The sequence below is a fragment of the Rousettus aegyptiacus genome, unplaced genomic scaffold (genome assembly GCF_014176215.1).
Source record: "Rousettus aegyptiacus isolate mRouAeg1 unplaced genomic scaffold, mRouAeg1.p scaffold_m13_p_3, whole genome shotgun sequence".
Classification (NCBI taxonomy): domain Eukaryota; kingdom Metazoa; phylum Chordata; class Mammalia; order Chiroptera; family Pteropodidae; genus Rousettus; species Rousettus aegyptiacus.
Window position 1 is genome coordinate 79,025,505 of NW_023416306.1, and position 23,165 is coordinate 79,048,669.

General features: G+C 35.2%; 1 protein-coding gene across 2 annotated transcripts in view; it reads left to right on the plus strand.

Annotated features, from left to right (window-relative positions):
• MFSD14B (major facilitator superfamily domain containing 14B) overlaps window positions 1–20,539 on the plus strand; it is an 87,784-nt gene extending 67,245 nt beyond the window's left edge. For both annotated transcript variants that reach the window (XM_016126013.2, XM_016126011.2), the window contains 7 exons: window positions 3,163–3,381; window positions 4,930–5,043; window positions 13,159–13,230; window positions 14,634–14,746; window positions 16,149–16,246; window positions 17,983–18,125; window positions 18,824–20,539. In XM_016126013.2, the coding sequence (XP_015981499.1) occupies window positions 3,163–3,381; window positions 4,930–5,043; window positions 13,159–13,230; window positions 14,634–14,746; window positions 16,149–16,246; window positions 17,983–18,125; window positions 18,824–19,075 (1,011 nt within the window). In that variant the 3' untranslated portion in view covers window positions 19,076–20,539. The remainder of the gene's footprint in view (window positions 1–3,162; window positions 3,382–4,929; window positions 5,044–13,158; window positions 13,231–14,633; window positions 14,747–16,148; window positions 16,247–17,982; window positions 18,126–18,823) is intronic.
• The last annotated feature ends 2,626 nt before the right edge of the window (window positions 20,540–23,165 follow it).

The window sequence follows — 23,165 nt, forward strand, 5'->3', positions numbered from 1 at the left end:
CACCAGGGTTATATTTTCTTGTTGGATTAATCCCTTTATGATTAAGAAGTATTCCTCTTTGTCTCCTGTTATAACCTTTTTTTAAACTCTTTTTTGTCTGATACAAGTATTGCTATCCTAGCTTTTTGTTTGTTTACATTGCATGAAATATCTTTTTCCATCCCTTTACTTTCAGTCTGTCTTTTGATCTGAAGTCAGTTCTTGTAGACAGCATATATATATATATATATATATATATATATATATATATATATGGCTATTACTTTCTTATCCATCGGCCACCCTATATTTTTATTGGAGCATGTAATCCCATTATATTCAAAGTGATTACTGATAGGTATATAGTTATTGCTGTTTTATTATTTGTATTTATGTTTTTCCTCTTAAAGAAGTTCCTTTAACATTTCCTGTAATACTGGCTTGTAGTGATGAACTCCTTTAGCTTTTTCTTGTCTGGAAAGTTCTTTATCTATCCTTTGATTCTTAATGATAGCTTTTCTGGGTGGAGTAATCTTGTTTGTAGGTCATTGCTTTTCATCACTTTGAATATTTTGTGCCAATTCCTTCTGGCCTGCAGTTTCTCTTGAGAAATCAGCTGACAGTCTTATGGGAGCTTCCTTGGAGATAACAAAGCTACTTTTTCTTGGTGCTTTTAAATTCTCTCTTTGTCTTTAACCTTTGGCATTTTAATGATGCTGTGTCTTGGTGTGGGCCTCTTTGGGTTCATCTTGTGTGGAACTCTGCACTTCCTGTCTGTTTCCTTCATCAAGTTAAGAAAGTTTTCAGTCATTACTTCATCAAATAGGTTTGTAGTCTCTTACTCTCTGTCTCCTCCTTCTGGTACTCCTATAATACAGATGTTGGTATACTTAATGTTGTCCCAGAGGTCCCTTAAACTATAGTCACTTTTTAAATTCTTTTTTCTTTTCTATTTTGATTGGTTTTCTGTTGTCTTGTCTTCCAAATCGCTGATTTGATCATCTGCTTCATCTACTTTACTATTGATTTCCTCTAATTTATTTTTCATTTCTGACTTTCAGTGTTTTTTTTAATCCCCATTTTTATATTTCCTAGCTCTAGCTCTTTGTTAATATTCCCACTGAGTTCATTTATTCTTCCCAAAAGTTCATTGAGCATCTTTATAACCAGTGTTTTGAACTCTGCATCTGGTAGATTGCTTACCTCCATTTTATTTAGTTGTTTTTTTTTGTTGTTGTTGTTGTTGTTTTTTGAGTTTTGCCTCGTTCTTTTATTTGGGACATGTTTCGTCATCTCCTCATTTTGGCTTACTTCCTGTGTTTGTTTACATATATTAGATATATCTGCTATGTCTTCTGGTTTGGATGGAGTGGCCTTATGTAGTGGGTGTCCCATGGGGCCTAGTGGCACAGTCTCGCTGGTCACCGAGCTCTGTGCTCCGGGTGTGTTCCTTGTATGGGTCATGTGTGCCCTCCTTTTGTAGTTGTGCATTGATTGCTCTTGGTATATCAGTGGGAGGAATTGACCCTCAGGCTGATTGGCTGTGTGCAGTGGTTGTAGATGGGCTGACCCCACAGAATGGGATTTACAGTAGTGGGTCTCTTATCCCTGCCAGGTAAGCCCTCGGGTATGTCATTTGCTGATGTGGTTGGATGGTGGTCTGCCGTGGTCTGAATTTGACCATTACCGGGTATGTTGGTTCTGGGGCCTCTTGGGAGGGGCACTGGTGCATGCCAAGATCAGATGCTGCCTGTTCTCAGAGCTACCTGGTAGTAGCCTACAAAGTGATCTGCAGAAGGTTATTTCTTGTGCTGTGCTTTGAGGTACCTGGGAGAGTGAAAGCTGTGAACCAAGGCTAGCTGCCACTGATGCCAGGCTTGAATCCACTTAGCCAGAGGTACAAGGCTTGCCAAAGCCAAACACTGCTCGTTTGGAGTTTGTGAATCTTTAAGAGATTTTAGGGACACCCACAGCAGGAGCCTGTATAGGCTGTTTTTTTTTTTTTTTTTTAAAAAAAAGCCAGCCACTGGAAACTGCTTGAGCTGTGGTATCAGAATCACCAGGGTGGTGCAAATGGTGTTAGCCAGGTTTTTGGAGACTCAGACTTTACCCAACCTGTGCCTATAGGCATGGGTGGGGAAGGTTCTCAATAAAGGAACAGTGGAGTTTGCTTCCACTTCTGTCCAGGATATAGCTACCCTCCAGCCCTCGCACTGAAGCTAGACAATACAGTTCCTGCATATATGTTCCTGGCACCTTTTGAGCTATTGCCCCAGCGCTGGAGCTCAGAATGAGTGAGTCCATCACCGAGTCTGTGCATGGCTCCTTTAGGAGGACTTTAGCTGTCCTCTGCCTCACTCAGCCATAATTCCCCCTGGTTTTCACAGCCAGAATTTTTGGGTTCTATTTTGGCACTGGCGCCCTTTGGAAAGTAAAGTAGGGAACTAGGTATGCGGTTGTGACCCCTCAATCCTCAGGGAGGACTTCTGCAGCTGAGATAGCACTCTTGATTCTTAATCACTACACATGGGTGTCAGACCAGCCCGTTTCGTTTCTCTGCCACTTCCTACCAGTCTTGACATGGCTTCTTATGTCCTTAGTTATGGGACTTAATGTTCACCTAGTCTTTAGGTGGTTTTCAATGGGGGTGGTTTTTAATTTATTTGTAATTTTGATGTCACCATGGGAGGAGGCAAGCACAGCACTTACCTATTCCGCCATCTTGACTGGAAGTTCGAACAGTGCATGTTTTAGGGAGATGAAATTGTGCACAGTCCCTGAGTAATTCATAGATTTTTATCATAAATCCTGCAGGAATTTTTAAAATGCCTTTCTCCTCACATCCCTATTACTCAATTAAAGAAGACTAAGGCATATATTTCTGAGAAAGCTTTTCACAATTATTTTTAATAACATTTTTAAATAGTAAAATAAGAGTAAAACATTTTTTACTCTTGTAGCTTTTCAGTATTTCTCCAGTTAATAGTTGGTGAACAAATCCTTAAAACAAAATTACTTTGATTCTCTTTCTTTAAATTTGTGTGCAACACATTCCTTTTGTCTTGTTTAAAGCCAGGGAGAATGGCTATAGGTATACACCTAGGGCACCCTGGGTAAGAACAGGAACGTAGGTGTGCATCTGCAGCAGATAGAACCCTGGGTGAGAGTGTGCTTTTTCCACAGGTCTCAGCCACCTTTGCAGCCAGTCTGGTCAGCAGCCCGGCCATTGGAGCATACCTCTCAGCCAATTATGGAGACAACCTCGTTGTGCTGGTGGCCACAGTGGTGGCTCTTCTGGACATCTGCTTCATCTTATTGGCTGTTCCAGAATCTTTCCCAGAGAAAATGAGACCACTCTCCTGGGGAGTTCAGATTTCTTGGAAACAAGCAGACCCTTTTGCGGTAAATTATAATATAAAAACGTTTACTTTCCTATTTATTTTTCTTAGCCCTGGAAATAAAAGAACATTTGTGCAACCTCAAGCATCCCATTTCTTTCTCTAGGAAAGCAGAAAAAAAATGCAATTGCAAGTAATAGACTGATGATGTAGGCTGTGCACCAAGGAATATATAGAATTGACATTTCTTAAATCAAGCATGTGGTTGTCATAAGGGAAACGAGAGAAAATGTCCAGTTAATCCCTGATAAGGGAAGGAATTTTTTTTTTTTTTTGCATGGTGGTTTTCATCCTTTTTTTAACAAAATTAATGAAGGCGACTGTTTGAAGTGGTTGTTTCATTCACTTAAATTCAAAAAGGATAAAAGCATTGATCTGACTAAAGTAGTTATTATCTAAATTGTTACTATACATCCTCTTGGACCAGAGGATTTGAACTTTTGCAGTTTGAATGGATTCTTTGTTTTCTATACTTTTTTTGGTTTGGGGCATGGGAGTAATCCCATTAACAACTAGAAAAAGTACTTAGAAGAAGAGTCTTAACCTCTCCCCTTCTCTCACCTTACCTGAAATTGTTCTTAAAGAAAACATATGCAGAAAAAAATTAACCAAAGTTAACTCATCAGAAATTGTTTTTTTAAAAGCCCCCTCAGGACATGACCTGGGGACCCTACCCATTCTGTTTGTGCCACATGTAAAAGGAAGGAACCAGGTGTACACACGGGAACTAGTGGGCTTCCCATCTTCTTGTCATACAGTGATCAAGTTACCCATGGAAACTCCTCTTTGAACTAGAACTATTATGGCTTACCTTTTAGGATATTGTGAGGGTTACAGTGAATGTATATAAATTTACTAGTCTAATGTCTGGTGTGTAGTAAGTTTTCAATAGTCATTAGGTGCTTTTGCCATTGTATAAAGGTTATGATGATCTAGAATGTACTGCAGTACTTTTCATTTCTTAGAAAACAGTGCACCTGTTCAGCTACTCAATAATCCTGTGTAGAAAGGAAAGTAAGAAGGATTTTTGGACAAGATTATAATATTCAAAAAGTTGTTTGCTGGTCAGAGAGTCTCCTTGTCACTGACCCCATGGCTGGAACATACTTAATTTGTCAACCAGTTTACAGGCAAATTGAATATTAACATTTCAAAGAATAGAGTGAATTTATGTGTAATGAAAACCCTATATTGTTTATGGCTTTAAAGAAGCTATATTATGAATGAAAAAGATGAGATTTTCTTAAAAGGTCGTGGAGCAATATATTTTTAGGGGTCTGTTCATTGGATGTTCAGGGTCTGTTTCAGGATGTGAGAGAGAGAGAGAGTGTTTTAAGTTGTCATATTTTAAACACACCCCTCAGAAAGTATAACTTGTAACTTCCAAAGAGCTAGTAACAGATTTAATGTTAAGGTTCACTTCCTTATATAATTAATTCACCTTTTTTTATCCACCTTAATAGTTCAAAACAAAAGAAGTCAGTATCTTAAAATATCAGTGACAATAGTGTCTATTTGCATTTTATGTGTTTCTCTTTCTGCTTTTTCACAGTCACTGAAGAAAGTTGGAAAAGATTCTACTGTCTTACTAATCTGCATCACCGTGTTTCTTTCTTACCTTCCTGAAGCTGGACAGTATTCAAGTTTTTTTCTCTATCTCAGGCAGGTGGGTAGTGGGTGCCTAATAGCTTTTGAACATGAGGACAATCAGTGTATGAATTTGCTTCAAGTTATAAATGTAGATGCTGAGATATAATTAGTAATCAGGAAACCTGATTAAGTGATGTTTGAAAATAGGATATTTACTGTGGAAAAAATTTCTTCGAGAATTATGCAGAAAGAAAATTAGCAGAAACAATTTACCATAATGTTTTAGATCTTTAATAATATTCATTAAATTTCAGAAAGGGAACTTTTACCTCAAAAATCCCCTGACCTGGGCCTGATCACAGCCAGTTTGTTGAGCTATCTTCAGTAGGCCATCGCTCAGCGTTGCTGTGGACTCCAAGGCGGCTCACAAACATAATCAAAATAATCTTTTCTCTCCTATGCATTTTTTCTTTAAAAATTTATATTTTACTTTGTACCCTCAAAAGGCAATTGACTTAAGCCTTTTTCTTTTCTTTTTTTTTTTAAGCTTCTTTTTCTAGCAATTGGGTTTGCTGAGAACTGAGTTGCCGTCTATTGCAATCCTGTCTTGGTCTTTTACCAGTTTCCCTGAAAGGCCTTCTAAAGGTTCACTCCACTTTGACAAAACACAAAACAGGCCTCCTCCTATGATAAATTTTTGTATTTTTGGAGATCTTTTTTTTTTAATAAAACTTGTTAAATTCACCATTTTTATAGTTTTCCTGAAAGTATGACACTAATATTTTATATGGCATATAAGTAAACCTTTTTTAAGGCAGTTCTGTTTCTATTTTGATCAGTTTTGGTGGGTGAATACTAGAGATTTAGAGAGAATAGTGCTGAGATAGTGTGTTTAATGTAGAAAATTATATGTGTATTTAATTAAATTATGCATTTAATTTAGGGAAATGGGAAAGCCCAAATAAGAAAATGAAAAATTTTATCTCATCCCATCACATGTATAATATACAACTGTGAATAACTTCTTTTTCTACCCTTTTTTCCTATACATATGCTTAATGTCACCACTACCACCCAATTATAACAAATAAGAATCATTGTTATTTTACATTTGTGCTTGTTTTAAAGTTCACACATGCAAACATATTTTAGTTAAAATCGCATTTGATATTTGTAAAGCATATGAATAAGAAACTTATATCCAATATATATATAGAACTCTTATAACTCAATAATAAAAAGACACATAACCGAACTGAAAACATAAGCAAAGGATTTTAAATAGATATTTCTCCAAGAATATATGCAAATGACCAATAAACGCATGAAAGAATGCTTAATATCATTAGCCATCAAGGAAATTCAAATTAAAACAATAGTAAGATTCTACTTCATACCTAAGCAAAGCTAAGATGGCTTTAATCAAAAAGACAGACAAGGATCTGGAGCAATGAGAACTGTCAAAATGCTGGGATGGTAAAATGGTATAGCCACTGTGGAAAAGAGTCTGATCGTTCTCCAGAGTGTTTAACATAGGATTCCTTGGCAAATCTATTCTTAAGTATATAGCCAAGAGAAATGAAAAAACATGTCTACACAGAAACTTTTACATAAATTATTAATATTCATAACAGCCAAAAAGTAGAAATAACCCAAATGTCTATCGATTGATGAAATGGATCAAAAACGTTGTATATCCATATAATGGAATGTTATTATTTGTCAATTAAAAGCAATGAAGCACTAATAACATTCTCTAATATGGACAGACTTTGAAAAAATGCTAAGTGAAAGATGCCAGGACCATATATATGAAATGCTCAGAATAAACAAAACCATAGAGACAGGAAGCATATTACTGGCTGGGCAGAGGGGTAGACTGGGAGAATGGGAGTCCCAATGGGGTATCATGTTTCTTTGAGGGGTGATGAGGTTTTCTAAAATTGTGGTGATAACTGTCCAGCTCTGTAAATATATAAAACCATTGAATTGTACACTTATAATGGGTGAATTGTATGGTATTTAAATGCTATTCTTTTTAAATGTACTTATTTAAGATCTCAAATAAACAATCTAACATTACATCTAGAAAAAAAAGTAGTGAAGCCCAAAGTCAGCAGAAGGAAGGAAATAATAAATATTAGAGCAGAATTAAATGAAACTAAGAACAAAAAGAAATAGGAAAAAATTAGTGCAACCAAGAACTGAGTCTTTGAAAAGATATTGACAACCCCCTGGCTAGACTCAAAGAAAAAAGAGAAAGGACACAAACAAAATCAGAAATGAAAGAGAAGTTATGACAGATACCACTGAAATACAACATACAAGAATACTGTGAAAGATAATATGCCACCAAATTAAATAACCTAGAAGAAATAGACAAGTTCTTAGAAATCTGCAACCTTCCTAGACAATCACAAAGAACTGGAAAATCTAAATAGCTGATTGACATTATGGAAATTGAAACAATCATCAAAAACCTACCAAAAAGTAAATGTCCAGAACCAGATGCTTTCACAAGTGAATTCTAACAAACATTCGAAGAAGATGTAATACCTGTCCTCAAACTTTTTTAAAAAATCAAAGAAGAGGCAATACTACTAACTCATTTATGAAGCCAAATTTACCCTGATACCAAAACCTGGTAAAGATCACACACACACACACACACACACACACACACACACACACACACACTATAGACCAATATCTCATGAATACAGATGCAAAAATCCTAAAGAAAATATGAACAAAGTGAATACAACACATGAAAAAGATTATACACCGTCATCAAGTGGGCTTCATCCCAATGGCACAGGAATGGTTTAATATACACAAATCGATTAATATGGGTTTTTTTTTCCATTCGCTTAAACTAAAAAATAGTTCGCACATTTCTCATCCGCCTGTGGAAACCACCAATCTGTTCTCTGTGTCTATGACCTTTTTTTTAGTTTAAGATTCCACATATGAGAGATCATGTGGTATTTCTCTTTGTCTGACTTATTTCACTTAGCATAATGCCCTCAAGGTCCATCTATGTTGTTCTAAATGTCCAAGATTTTATTCTTTTTTTTATGGATGATTAGTTCACATATATAACACATTTCTTTATCCATTTATCCACTGATGGACACTTAGGTTGTTACAGTATCCCAGCTATTGTAAACAATGTTGCAGTGAACATTGGGGTGCAAATATCTTCAAATTAGTGTTTTGGTTTTCTTTGGACAAATACTCAGAAATGGAATCACTGGATCTTATGTTTGTTTTATTTTTAATCGTTTGAGGGCCCTCTGTACTGTTTTCCATAGGGGTTATGCCAATTTATATTCCAACCAACAGTACACAAGGGCTCCCTTTTCTCCACATCCTTGCCAATACTTGTAATTTCTTGTCTTTGATAATAGCCATTCTAACAGATGTGAGGTGATATCTCATTGCAGTTTTGACTTGTATTTCCCTGATGATTAATGATGTTCAGCGTCTTTTCATGTACCTGTTGGCCGTCTGTATGTCTTCTTTGGAAAAATATTCATTCAGGTCTTCTGCCCATTTTTTAAATCAGATTGTTTGTTTTTTTCTGTTGAGTTGTATGAATTCTTTATGTATTTTAGATATTAGCCCCTTATCAGATAAATGACATCCAGTTAGTTTTTTTTCCCCATTCAATAGATTGCCTTTTCATTTTGTCAACAATTTCCTTTGCTGTACAGAAACTTTTTAGTTCAATATAGTCCCACTTGTTTATTTTCGATTTTGTTGTTTTTGATTTGGTGTCAGATTCAGAAAGTCATTGCCAAGACCTATGTTAAGGAGTTTACGGCCCATGTTTTCTTCTAGAAGTTTTATGGTTTCAGGTCTTACATTATGTCCTTAATCCATTTTGAGTTAATTTTGTGTATGGTGTAAGATAATGGGCAATTTAATTCTTTTGCATGTATCTGTTTAATTTTCCCAACACTGTATTGAAGAGACTGTCTTTTATCCATTGTATATTCTTGGCTCCTTTGTCAGAAATTAATTGACCATATGTGCATGGGTTTATTTCTGGGCTCTCTGATTGGTTCCATTAATCTATGTTTCATTTTTATGCCAATACCACCTTGTTTTAGTTAGTATAGCTTTGAAATATGGTTTAAAATTAGGGAGCAAGATTACTCCAGCTTTGTTCTTTCTCAAGATTGCTTTGGCTATTCATCATCTTCCATGGTACCATGCAGATTTTAGATTGTATCTTCTATTCCCGTGAAAAATACGGTTGGATTTTATAGCAATGCATTGAATTCATATATTGCTTTGGGTAGAGGATGGACATTTTCACAATATTCTTCCAATTCATAAGCATGGAATATCTTTTCATTATTTGTGTCTTCAGTTTCATTCATTAATATTGTAGTTTTTAATATACAAGTTTTTTACTTCCTTGGTTAAATTTATTTTATTCTTTTTGATGAAGTTGTAAATGGGATTGTTAATTTATCTTTTCGATAGGTCATTATTAGTGTAAAGAAACATAACAGATTTTTGTCCTTAAGTATTTAATTTTGTTTTTTATAATTTTTTAAAAAATTTATTGGTGAAATTGATGAATAACATTATATAAATTTCAGATGCACAACTTGATGATATAGTTTCCATATACTCTATTGTATGCTCACCACCCAAATCCTAGTCTCCTTTTGTCACCATGTATTTGACCCCCTTTACCCTCTTCATTCTCCCCTATCCCCATTCCCCTTTGGTAACCACCATTCTGTTGTCTGTATCGATGAGTTTGGGGTTTCCGGAGATTTTTATTTGTTTATTTGTTCATTTGTTGCTTTTTTGTTTTGTTTGTTTTATATCCCACATGTGAGTAAAGTCATACGGTCTTGTCCTTTTCTTTCTGACTTACTTTACTTCGTATAATACTCTCAATATCTATCCATATTGTACCAAATGACAATATTCCATCATTTTATGGCTGAGTAGTATTCCATTGTATATATATGCCACATCTCCTTTATCCATTCATTCGTCATCAAAGGACACTTAGATTGTTTCCATGTCTTAGCTATTGTGAATAATGCTGCAGTGAACACAAAGTTACATATATCTTCATATGTGTTTTCAAACTTTTCAGGTAGATACCCAGAAGAGAGGGATTGCTGGGTTATATGGTAGTTCTACTCTTAATTTTTTGAGGAACCTTTATACTGTTTCCAATAGTGGCTGCACCAATTTAAATTTCTACTAATAGTGCACAAGTGTTTCCTTTTTCCACATCCTTGTCAGCACTTGTTATTCCTTATCTTTTTGATAGTAGCCATTCTGACAGTTATAAAAGAAATAACTATTGATATTGAGCATCTTTTCGTGTACCTGTTGGCCATCTGTGTTTTCCTTAGTAAAGTGTCTGTTCAAGTCATCTGCCTATTTTTAATTGGATTGTTTGTTTGTTTGTTTGTTTGTTATTGAGTTGTATGAGTTCTTTATATATATTTTGGATATTAACCCCTTATCAGAGGTATTGTTTACAAATATATCCTTCCATTTGATTGGTTGCCTTTTTGTTTGTTGATGGATTCTTTCATTGTGTAGAGCTTTTTAGTTTGAAATAGTCTCATTCATTTTTTCTTTAACTTCCCATACCTTTAAAGTCAAATTCACAAAAACCCTTCTGAGACCAAGTTCCATAAGTTTAGTGCCTGTTTGTTTTCTACTATGTATTTTATTGTGTCAGGTCATGTTATTTAAGTTTTTGATCCATTTTGAATTAATTTTAGGGTATGGTGTCAGATAGCAGCCTAGTTTCATTCTTTTGCATGTGGCTTTCCAGTTTTCCCAGCACCATTTATGGAAAAGACTTTCCTTTCGTTATTGTATATTTTTTGGCTTCTTTACCAGTTGCCCATATATTTGTGGGTTTATTGCTGGGCTTTCAGTTCTATTCCATTGGTTTGTGTGTATGTTTTCTGCCAGTTTCAGTTATTGTAGCTTTGTAGTGTAATTTGAAGTCAGAGAGTGTGATACCTCTGGCTTTGTTCTTTTTTCTCAGGATTGCTTTGGCTATTTGGGGTCTTTTGTGATTCTATACAAATTTGAAGATTTTTTTGTTCTATTTCTGTGAAAAATGCTATTGGGATTTTGATAAGGATTGCATTAAGTCTGTTGCTTTAGGTAATATGGCCATTTTAACAACATTAATTCTTCCAGTCCATGAACACTGAATATCTTTTAATTTCCTCGTGTCTTCTTCAGTTTCTTTCAAATATGTCTTGTAGTTTTCGGAGTACATGTCCTTCACTCCTTCATTAAGTTTGTTCCTAGGTATTTTATTCTTCTGGTTGTGACTGTAAATGGAATTATTTCTCTTTGTTTCTCTTTCTGAAATTTTGTTAGTATATAGGAATACAATGGTTTTTTCTGTATTGGTTTTATATCCTGCAACTTTACTGAATTTGTGTATTAGTTCCAACAATTTTTTGATGGAGTCTTTAGGGTTTTTAAATACATCATGTCATCCACAGATAGTGACAGTATTACTTCTTCATTTCCAGTGTGGATGCCTTTTATTTCTTTTTCTTGCCTCTTTGCTGCAGCTAGGACTTCCAATATTGAATAAAAGTGGCAAGAGTAGACATACCCTAACATCATATCTTGTTCTTGATATGAGAGGAAAAGCGAAAGCTTTTCACTGTTGAATGATGTTAGCTTTGGGTTTGTTTTTATTATGTTGAAGTATCTACTTTGCTGAGTTTTTGTCATTAATGGATGTTGAATTTTATCAAATGCTTTATGTCTATTTAGATGATCATATGATTTTTACTCTTCATTGGATTAATATGGTATATCACAGTGACTAATTTGCTGATGAACTATTCTTGCCTTTCTGGTATAAGCCTCACTTGATCATGGTGCCTGATCCTTTTAATGTATTATCGAATTCAGTTTGTTAATCTTGTTGAGAATTTTTGCATCTTTGTTCAACACAAATATTAGCCTGCTATTTATTTGTGGCATCCTTGTCTGGTTTTGGTATCAGGGTAATGCTGGCCTTATAAAATGTGTTTGGAAGAATTCCTTTCTCTACGGTTTTTTTGGAAGAGTTTAAGAAGGATTGGTAGTAATTCTCTGAATGTTTGATGAAATTCACAAGTGAAGCCATATGGTCTTAGACTTGTGTTTTTGATTACTGTTTCAAACCCCTTGCTAGTAATCAGTCTGTTCATATTTTCTGTTTTATTGTGATTCAGTCTTGGTAGCTTGTATGGTCCTGGAAATTTATCCATTTCTTCTAGATATCCAGTTTGTTGCCATATAATTGTTCATAGAAGTCTTTTTTGAACCTTTGTATGGTTCATAAGTTGTAATATCTCCTCTCATTTCTGATTTTGAGTCTTTTCTGTATTTATCTTGGTGAGTCCAACTAAAGTTTTGTCAATTTTGTTTATCTTTTCATATAATTAGCTCTTAGATTTATTGATCTTTTCTATTTTTTTAGTCTCAATAATTTTAAGGTCCTTTTTCTGAATTTCATAGAATTTCAGTAGAGGGGGAAATAACTTTTTTAAAAAATATGGTATTTAAAACTAAAAGTTTTAGGCATTTTAGAGCTGCCTATAAGGTTAAGAGGCTTAGAAATCAATGCCAGCTAACTTTGGCTTTTCATTAGAATCACCATGGAACCTTTTTAAAACATACCTATGTGTTGGCCCAGAGAGTCTGATTTAAATAGACTCAAATGGGTTCCAGACTTTCATTGTTCCCCTCTTCTCTCCTTCTCTGATGACCACATGATTTTAATGTGCAGCTAAAGTTGAGGTCCACTGACTTTGCTTGTGAGCAAATTCTGTATAGACAGCATCAAAAGTCAAATTATTTCTATTGTAATGCTTAATAACATTACATTTGGGTTTTGGGGGGTTGGTGATGGGGAGGGATGTGAAACAATAGGGTAGGCCTATAATAGGAAATACTATCTTAAAAATATTTATTAAATTGTGCTTACTTATAATGATTTTTTAAATTACATTTAGATATAAATTACTGGTTAAATGGATTCAAGTTTTAGCACTACCTTAATATGCCATTGTCAAGGTTTTATGAACTTTGTTCAACTATTTTAGCTTATAGCTTTACTAGAACATAGCATTTATTTTTATAATATCTACATTACAGTAGTGTTTTGTTTTTTTCTGTTCCACAGGTCATAGGTTTTGGATCTGTTAAAATTGCAGCATTCATAGCTATGGTAGGAATTCTGTCTATTGTGGCTCAGGTGAGTATCATTTTACTCATGCCTTTTTCTCTCTCTCTTTTTTTTTTAACATTTTTATTCTGAAACAACTGTAGGTTCACAGGAAGCTGAGAAGAAATGTTCATGAATATCCCCTGCCCTCCTACTTTAGCCCCTCTTCTTCCCCTGCCACAATAACCGCTTATATATCTATGATACAATATCAAACCTAGTAAACTGACATGGTTATGGTCCATAGAATCATTTTAAGTTTAATAGAATATTGAGGTTATGCTTTGGGAGGAACTTAAATACCACCTTTCAGTACTTTTTAAGATACTTGTTATTTCTACTGGGTCTGTTCAGCAAATGGAAATTTGTTATAACCACCAATCACGACCTAACTCATTACAGATATTGTGAAATTTATTTAACTAGAATGTTTCAATATAATTTTAATGTTGAAAAGTAAGTTCAACTAAAAATGAAATGAAAATCAGTAACTGTTTGAACCTCTGCTATCCCCAGGACTGAAGAAATGTGGTAAATCAGTATATTAGAATATATGCAATGAGTAAAGAACATTAAACATTTCCTCATCTGTTATAAATATAGGACCACAAAAGGCAGAGCAAGTGTTCTTTAAATAAATTCTTTGGCATGTTTAAGTGCATTCACTATGTCATATGAGATTCCCTTGGGGCTATTTCCCTGAAACAGCTACATGCTGCTTTAAAGCATGGTAGACCAGGTAGAGCACTCTTCTGTGAAATGAGAAGGCTCCAGAACTGTTTTGCCTAAATGTTAGAATTGAAAAGGCTCATAGGAATGCATCAAGCCAAAAGCCTTTCTTTTTTGTTGTTGTTGAACTGTATCAACAAATGTAAATTATGTTAAACTTGCAAGTTGCTCGTGATTCAGGCTTTTCATATTAACTCTGGTTACTCAACCCAGGCTCATCTTTTAATCCTATGCCTTTTCAAAGTCCTGAGTGCTAACCATTATACCATGGGACTTAATCCTGTGCCTTTTCAAGCTATCTCAACTAGTTTTTTAGTAGAGTATATATTTGTTAAAATCAAATTATATCAATCCAACTTTGTGAAACTGCAAACCTCCAGCAAAATTCCACATATTCTGTAAATATTCAGCAGGGGCTTGCTATTTACTGGTAGTTAAGTGATTGGCATTTCTCAAAAGATACTGAGGCACTGACTTATCATGGCTATGATGACCTTTCTGGAGAAGTGCTCACAAAGCACCAGATAAGCAGGTTCCTGGGGAGAAGCCCCTGAAGTTCCACTCCTTTAGAGCTACATCCATACTGCATGGTCTCAAGTCTGGCCCTTAGAGGTCCCTGGTTATCATTATTAGGCTTTCCTCAAAGCGTGCATCAAATCTGTGTGTTCACATGTTTTCTCAGGATTATCTCCTTCACTTTGCAGACAGTCTTTCTTACCATCTTGATGAGATCATTAGGAAATAAGAATACCGTCCTCCTTGGCTTGAGTTTCCAGATGTTCCAGTTAGCCTGGTATGGTTTTGGATCTCAGGCCTGGTAAGCCTCTCCCATGGATTCTCATGAACTAATAGATGCTTCTTTTAGAGGAGCTCAAGTTGGTTGAATGTGATGTGAAGGAAGCAAGGGGTTTTTTTTTTACTGATTTTGTGTCTTGGGGAAGGGTGGAACTAGGTAATTTAAGATTATTTGTAAAGATTGTCTTTACCTCAGTGACTTTCAGTGATTTGTTACTTAAGTGTGTGTGCTTTCTCCCCGCAATCTTCCCAAAAGTTTTATATCTACCTTTTAAATACATTTGTCAGTTTTTAGGGACATGACATATAGTAAAAAAAAAAAAAAGAAAGAAAGAAAAAAAAAGCACAAGGAAAAATGACATTATGGTTCAGTGTCCACAATTAGCTAAGTGACCTTGGGCAGTGATATAACCTTTATAACATAAAACATTGACTTAAATGACTCCTAAGATCTCTTCCAAAATCTTGTGTACCCTGAGACAATTATTAATGCTTGCGTGTTAGATTCCCATAAATAGGAAGGTCAAAATAAGAAGAAGCAAAAAGAATCCTCAGTGCTGTTTTGTTATGCAGCAAGTTTCCCCATGTGTCTTGATCCAAATACCAGAGTTCATATTCCATTTTAAATATTAGAGTTAATCGTCATTTAAATATTCGTTAATGCTCATAATTTAGAGAAACTAGAAATGCTTTAGAGGTTAATTGTTGGTTCTTCTTTAAAGTTTCAGTCCTATGAACTTCAGTAGCTGATTCAGTCAAGCTCATGCTATATTAAAAAGATTTTGTCAACCTGAAGGGTTTTTCCTTTTCAGTAAGCATGTGCATGTCAGCCATCCCCTTAAGCCCAGTTGTGGCCTCACTTTCCTCTCACTCATACTTAACACTGACACACACTTAAGTCTCTTTCATTGAGAAAAAGACAAAAGTCCAAAACAGGCTTGGAAGTCTGCAGGATGTCATCCTGCACTTCCAGGTTTCTAGGTTTTTCTTTTTTGTTGATGGCACGTGATGTTTTGTTGGGGGTAGCAAACTGAGCAGTGTGAATGTGAGCCTTGGAGAAGTACAAAGAAAAAGTAGGAAATTGATGGGGAAAATGTGGGACTTAAGAAAACAAGAAATCTTTTTGAACTTCATTGAGCTTACATCTAAAAATGATAATAGGAAAGCCAGGAAGAACAAATTTTGAAAGAGGTAAAATAAAGAAGTGAAACTTTCCTAGTCTGTGAAGTGATCAGTATTAAGAAGGTGACATATAACCTTCCAAGTTTAAAAAAAAAATCAGTTTTTAAAGAGGAAAAATTGAATACAACTTAACTTGAAAAAAAACAGAAAGCATTTTGTGCTTGCGCCGCTGATTGTACGGTGTGCAGCAAGCTCTTTCAGGCTGGCCTGCCACCTGACAGCAGCCTGTCCTATCATTGCAGGATGATGTGGGCAGCGGGGACAGTGGCTGCCATGTCCAGCATCACATTTCCAGCAGTCAGTGCCCTCGTCTCTCAGAATGCAGAGTCAGATCAGCAAGGTGAGGTCACCATTCCTTCTCTTATTTTCCTCCTTCAGGTGAGACATACCTTCCAGAAACACGAGCAGCTCTGAGCCTCTCTTCATGTCAACAGGGCAGGAGGTGACAGCCATGTAGGCTTTTCTCAACAATCATACCTATTTACTTTGGCAAATAGGAAAATTCTGTTTTCATTCCTGCTCTGATTCTATAGTATTTTTTAAATCTGGACTCAATAATTAAGAATACTAAGAAGTGGAAATAGACTGTTCTCTCTTTCCAGTTCTGATTCCTCTTTCATGTAATAACATAAGAGTTAACTAGACTAATAATAACAGATGACACCAGCACACCCACCTTTATTTGTGAAACAAGGAAATAAAAGATTGCATCTTTTTTAAAAAAAAAAATTTAACAGATGTCTTTTAAATAATGACAGATTCATTAGTAAAACAATGAGCTATTTAATCACTATAATCACTGAAGTTTCTTTAATTTGGAACCATTCAAAGTCCATTAGCTTAATTTCAGAAATAATTCTTTGAGAGAATAAAGAAAAAATAAATCTGTGTATTGTTGATAATTGAATGCAGAGTGAGAGACAAAATTAAGACGACTGTGAAGAGTAGCACTCTGCCGTGTAGACTCTCACTTTATCCTTCTTCTGCCTCCGGCTTTCCTTTTAGGCAGTTTCCACTACCAGAATCAATTCTTTTCCTTCATCTCCTAATAGCTTACCTTACTATAATCAGGAAGTAGTGAATTATAAAAGAAAAAAAAATTTAAATGCCTTAGAGCTCTTTAAAAAATTTTTTTTAAAAATCTAGATTGTAAAATAGTTTAGTTATTGTTCCTATTTTTCCACATCAGAAATCAGTCATCTTATTTATGTCCACATTTTAAAATGGTGTCACTGGGCCACAAATTCTGTATTACCCTAGCTATGGTAACATCCTTGGGAAGTATTGTGACTAAAGTGAAGTCATCTGTAGAGGATGGGCACTGCTTGGTGTGACAGACACTGTCCTGTCTTTCATGGCATAAATTTTCTTGGGCTCTTTTTATGCTTATATATATTGATACAGATGTTTCTAAATGTCAGCATACAAAATTATAACACTATATTAGGTTGAATTATCATTGACCATTTTTGACTTTCGGAAACATGCATTTTATTTGGTTTAAGCTAATTTTTTACCTGCCACATTAGAAACCAAAGATATCTAGAAATTAGCAATTCAGGGATTTTTCAATGCAGGTCTTCAGGGAGTTGCATCAGAAATGCAGAGGTCAGTGAGGAACAAGTCTGCCTGGAGGTGCCCGGACCACACAGCATCAGGATTGCTGTGGACTCGCGTGAACTGCAGATGGCAAAGGGCAGATTTTTATTGTAAAAGCACTGTCAAATGAGTAGGAAATCTTAATCCACAGAAAAGTGGAAATTGCCTGTAAATGGAGAATATTAAAGTTTGTTATGGGGGAAATTTATTACCAAGGGATTTCAGAAATATCATTGTAATTTCATCTTTTTATAGATGTTAGGGCACAGGGTGATAACATTAAAAGAACATGGCAAGACCAAGAAAACATTTGTGCAGTGAAAATATGATGAGTGAAATTCCTAACCTACTTTTCTCAGCACAGACTTCTCAGCCTTGCTAAATCAGTATACCACAGTTTCTAAGAAAGTACTGTTAAGTACCCAATCTTGAGATGCTTTTCAGAGAAAACCGTGTTCCATCTTTGTTCTGACATAGGTGTTGCCCAGGGGATCATAACTGGAATAAGAGGACTGTGTAATGGCCTGGGGCCAGCACTGTATGGCTTCATATTCTACGTGTTTCATGTGGAACTGACTGAGTTGGAACCAGAATTGAATTCCAACTATGCTGCCCTGCAGGTAATTTGGTGATGTTTAATTTCATAACAATGATTATGTCTGACTATAGCAAATATCTTCTGACCTTAAATTTGGAGAGTGTTATTTGTATAATATTACTGTTGTATTTGATGGTAGTAGGTACTGTGTTCAGTACTTCCTGGGATTGGGAAGGGATCATTTCAGTGATTTAATACATTATGTAAAATATTTGTCTTAACTCTGTCCAGATTCTGTTTTCAACTTACACAATTACTCTGATCAGAGTGCTGTCCTTGGTAAAAATTCATGCCAAATAAAATATAAAATAACTTAAAATTCCAGCTAGAAAGTGAGCTAGAGTACTTTTTCAACTCTTTATTTGGAATTTTTCTCACCTTCCAAGTGATATTTAGCATAGATTTCTGTACAAAATTGGAATTAATGTTTGTGCATAGACTACATGAACTGAGGTTATAGAATGGGATTAGAGATAAACAACTGTTACTTACAGGTATGACTAAACTATTGAGAAGTGGTGAAAAAGCAGTGATTAGTTGCCCTCTGTCATATTGCAAACACTAGACTCTACTAGAATTGGCCTTGAAACTTAATGAAACATTTGCTTATAAGAAAATGATTCACTTTGAGATTGTGTGGGTTTTTTGGGTCATCTGGAACTAATTTTGTATTGAAAAAACTAACCGAATTCATCTCTGTTTGTTTCCCACACCCATCAGGGAGCTGTCATCCCAGGCCCACCATTTTTATTTGGGGCATGTATAGTTCTTATGTCTTTTCTAGTTGCCTTATTCATCCCTGAATATAGTAAAGGCAGTAGAACTCAAAAACCTAGCAACAGCATCAGCAGCAACCTGACCAACACCCCAGAACGGGGTAGCGATGAGGACATTGAGCCACTGTTGCAAGACAGCAGCATCTGGGAGCTCTCTTCCTTCGAGGAACCTGGGAATCAGTGCACTGAGCTATAAACTAGGCAGAAAAAGAGATTCTGCAGACACCGTCTCTGAGAATCATTGGAGAGCCACACCACATGGAAACTTCGTGGTGCTGGAGGTGAGATGCTAGTGGCATCCTTCAGGGCCAGATTTGATAAGTGGCTCTCTGCTTCCCTCCTCTTCCTCCTCCTGTTTCTTTTCTTCATTTCCTTTCCATTTGTACATTAGAACAAGTTAATATTTGAAATACATTCCTACAAATAGTATGCAACTCTCAAAGTTATCTGGAGTCCAGACTGAAACTCAAATAGAAAAAGTCATATCTCTGCTAGAAAGGATGGCTTTCCTTTAATGCCTCTACAGTACAAGTGACAGCAGTCTTTCCATGTCCTTTTCAGCAGAAGGTGTAGGATTTGAGATAAAGAATCCTTTCTTGTTTTCTTTCTTCCTGTTTTCTCTGAAAAGTGCCCATCTAGCCCATAGGTGTCGATGAGTGGCTGCTCCAAGAGTCACTCATTATCAGGGATCTATTGCCTTCATTCAAAGGTCAAACAAAAACCTAGTCTTTCTCTTCTTTCCCTGTCTCTACTTAATATTTTCGGCTAGAATGAAATTCAGCATATACACCTCTGGATGTTGATAGTAGTGATCAGTGATAACCTTTACCATTGGAGGAAATTTTTTATATAAACATAAATCGTGAAGAACTAGCAATTCAGATTCCTGGACCCTAGTGTCTTGGTTAGATCCAAGGTGATTTTATAAAAGAAAACACACATCAAGCATTTTGGTAGCAACATAGAAATTGGAGGATGCGTCTAAGAAAGTTTTCAACAATATAAACATTCCTAAGGGAGGATGAGAGCTAGTAACTGGATACCAGTGGAGTTTATATTTGTTTTTTCCCACATCTCTTTTGTCCTACTTCTCAGTTTTTCTCATTCATCATACCCTTGCCTTAACTGCTTTGTGTAGTATGTATTTGTTTTCAGTAGATCTTTATTTCTATTTATCTAGCTGTTGAATCTCATGGGAATATGCACATCAGATTCCTTTCTAAAATATGATGGTTTGGGTGAACTCGGTTTCATAAGTATCTTGCTAGTTTTTTGAGATGTTTTATGGACAAAGAAAATTTTACAGATTTATATGTATTTTGCTGCACTGATAAATGAACCATTAACTGGGGCCTACTTTTAAAAGAGCACTTCTTTGAAAGTTTTATAGGTATGAAATATATGTAAAGATTTGTAAGGAGTTTTAAATTTTTTTTGATGGAGTGCTGTGTAAATCTTGTATTTATAAATGTAATAAAAGTGTTGACAGAAAAATATATACAACTTTTATAAAAGATTATGTACTGATTAAATACATTTAAAAGAAGATATATTTTGAAACCTGTTCTGCTATGAAGAGAAATAACATATCTTTTTACTACGCTGTTGGTTTTTAAGTTAAGCTTCCTAATGCATAATAAATTTACAACGGATACTTTTATGTCTTTTGTGTTTCTTTGAAGCAAACAATACCATTGATCTTTGGGTTCTCTTGGTTGGCTTTCAACTAAAATAAATTGCTAGTCCTTAAGATAATGCAAAATATATGTGTGTTTTCAAAAAAGTTTCATTTTTAATAAACTTCCTCCAAAATCTCCCTTCAAAAATAGATTATAACTTTTTTATTTTTTAAAAAAGCAGGGACACAGATGTTTGTACACCCATGTTGATTAGCAGCATTTTTCACAAGAGCCAAAAGGTGGAAGCAACCCAAATGTCCATTGTTGGATGAATAGATAAAGAAAATACGGTATTTACGTACAATGGAATATTTATTCAGCCTTAGAAAGGAAGTCTTGACACATGCTACAACATGGATGAACACTGAAGACATGCTAAGTGAAGTAAGCTAGTCGTAAAAGGACAAATACGGTATGGTATGATTCTGTTTTTGTGAAGAATCTCATCAGATTCATGGAGACATGAAGCAGAATAGTGGTTTCCAGGACTAGGGTAAAGAGGGTATGGGAAGTTATTTAGCAGATAGTTTTTCAGTTTCGCAGGATGAGAAAAGTTCTAGAAAGGGGTGAGGGTGGTTACACAACAATGTAAATGTACTAAGGCCAATGAACTACTTAAAAATGGTTAAAATGGTCATGTATATTTTGCCACAGTTTTTTAAAAATGTTCTCATAGCATCTTTATTATTTACCACTACTTACAAAATTGCAATTTCTTTACTCAGTATAACAAATGTCATTTATTCTTTTTCATTTTAAAGGTATATATTTTTTAATTGAGATAAAATGCACCATTTTAACCATTCCAAAGTGTACAATTCACTGGATTTTAGCTTATTCACATAACTGTGTAGCTGTTAGCCCTGATTCCAGAACATTTCTGTCATCCCAAAAAAGTAACCCCTTACTCATTAGCAATCATTCTCAATTCCCTCTATCCCCATCCCCTGGCAATCAATAATATACTTCCTGTCTATAGATTTGCCTATTTTGGACATTTCATATAAATTGAATCATTCAATATGTGACGTTTTGTGTCTGGCTTCTTTTATATAGCATGTCTTTGAGGCCTGTGTTGTATCATGTGTCAAATTTTATTCCTTTTTAAAGAGGAATAACATCTCATGGTTTGTATACACAATATTTTATTCGTTTGTCTATTGATAATTTAGCAGTCAACTTCCAGTGCACATTTGGGTTGTTTACACTTTCAGGTTATCATTAATAATGTTGCTATGAACTTTCTTGTCCTAAGTTTTGTGTGAACATGTTTTTGATTCCTTCTAGGTATATACTTAGGAGTGGAATTTCTGGATTATGTGAGAACTCTATGTTTAACCATTTGAGGAACTGCCAAATTCACAGCAGGTGTCCATTTTACATTCCCATCAGTAATGTAGGAGGGCTTCAGTTTCTCTATATCCTTGCCAACACTTTCTATTTTCTGTTTTGTTGTTTAAAGACATTCTAGTAAGTTTAGAGTGGAATCTCATTATGCTTTTGATTTGCGTTTCTCTAATGACTAATGACGTTTAGCATCTTTTCATGTGCTTGTTTACCATTTGTATATTTTCTTTGAAGAAATGTTGATCCACGTCCTTTGCCTCTTTTTTTGACTTCTGTAGGTTAACTTTATTGATTTGTAGAACTTTCTTTTTTATTTTTTACATTGGACAATTCAGTTTTTGTTTTCAGTTATAGTTGGTATACGACACACCAGCCTCGCCTGTACAGCATATTGTTGATCAGAGATCTACACAACTCTCAGAGTGCTCATCACACCAAATCTAGGACCCCCTCTTCCCCCCTCCCACATATTTATTCCAATATTACTAACCATCTTTCCCATGCTATATTCTACATCCCCATGTCTATTCTGCAGCCATCCGCCTGCACCTCTCAATCCCTTTGCCCTCTTTTTCCTCCCCACCCCCTTCGATCTAGTATCCCATCAAGTATCCCTCAAAATAGTCTCTGTATCTATGAGTTTATTTTCACTTTTGTTGTTGATTTTGTTCTTTAGTTTCCACATGTACTTGAAATCATGCAATATTTGTCTTTCTCTATCGGACCCATTTGATTCAGTGCAATATACCCTCTAGGTCCATCAAGGCGATATCTTTTTTCATCCCCTTTCTTTTAGTCTGTATGTGTCTTCTAATCTGAAGTGAGTCTCTTGTAGGCAGCATATGTAGGGATCTTGTTTTCTTATCCATTTAGTCACTTTTATCTTTTGGTTGGAGCACTTAATTCTTTTCCATTTGAGGTACTTGTTGATAAGAATGTAGTTGTTACCGTTCTTTATTCCTGTTTTTGGTACATATTTTTTCTTCTTAAAGGAGTCTTTCTAACATACTGAGTTGGTGATGATAAATTCCTTTAGCTTATTTTTGTCTGGGAATCTCTTTATTTGTCCTTCAACTCTAAATGATAGCTTTGCTGGATATAGTATTCTTCGTTGTAGATGCTGGGTTTTCATTACCTCAAAATGTTGAATATATTTTGTGCCAAGCCCTTCTTTCCTGCATATTTTCTTTTGAGAAATCATCTGCCAGTCTTATGGGTGCTCCTTTGTAGGTAACTATATGCTTTTCTCACTGCTTTTAA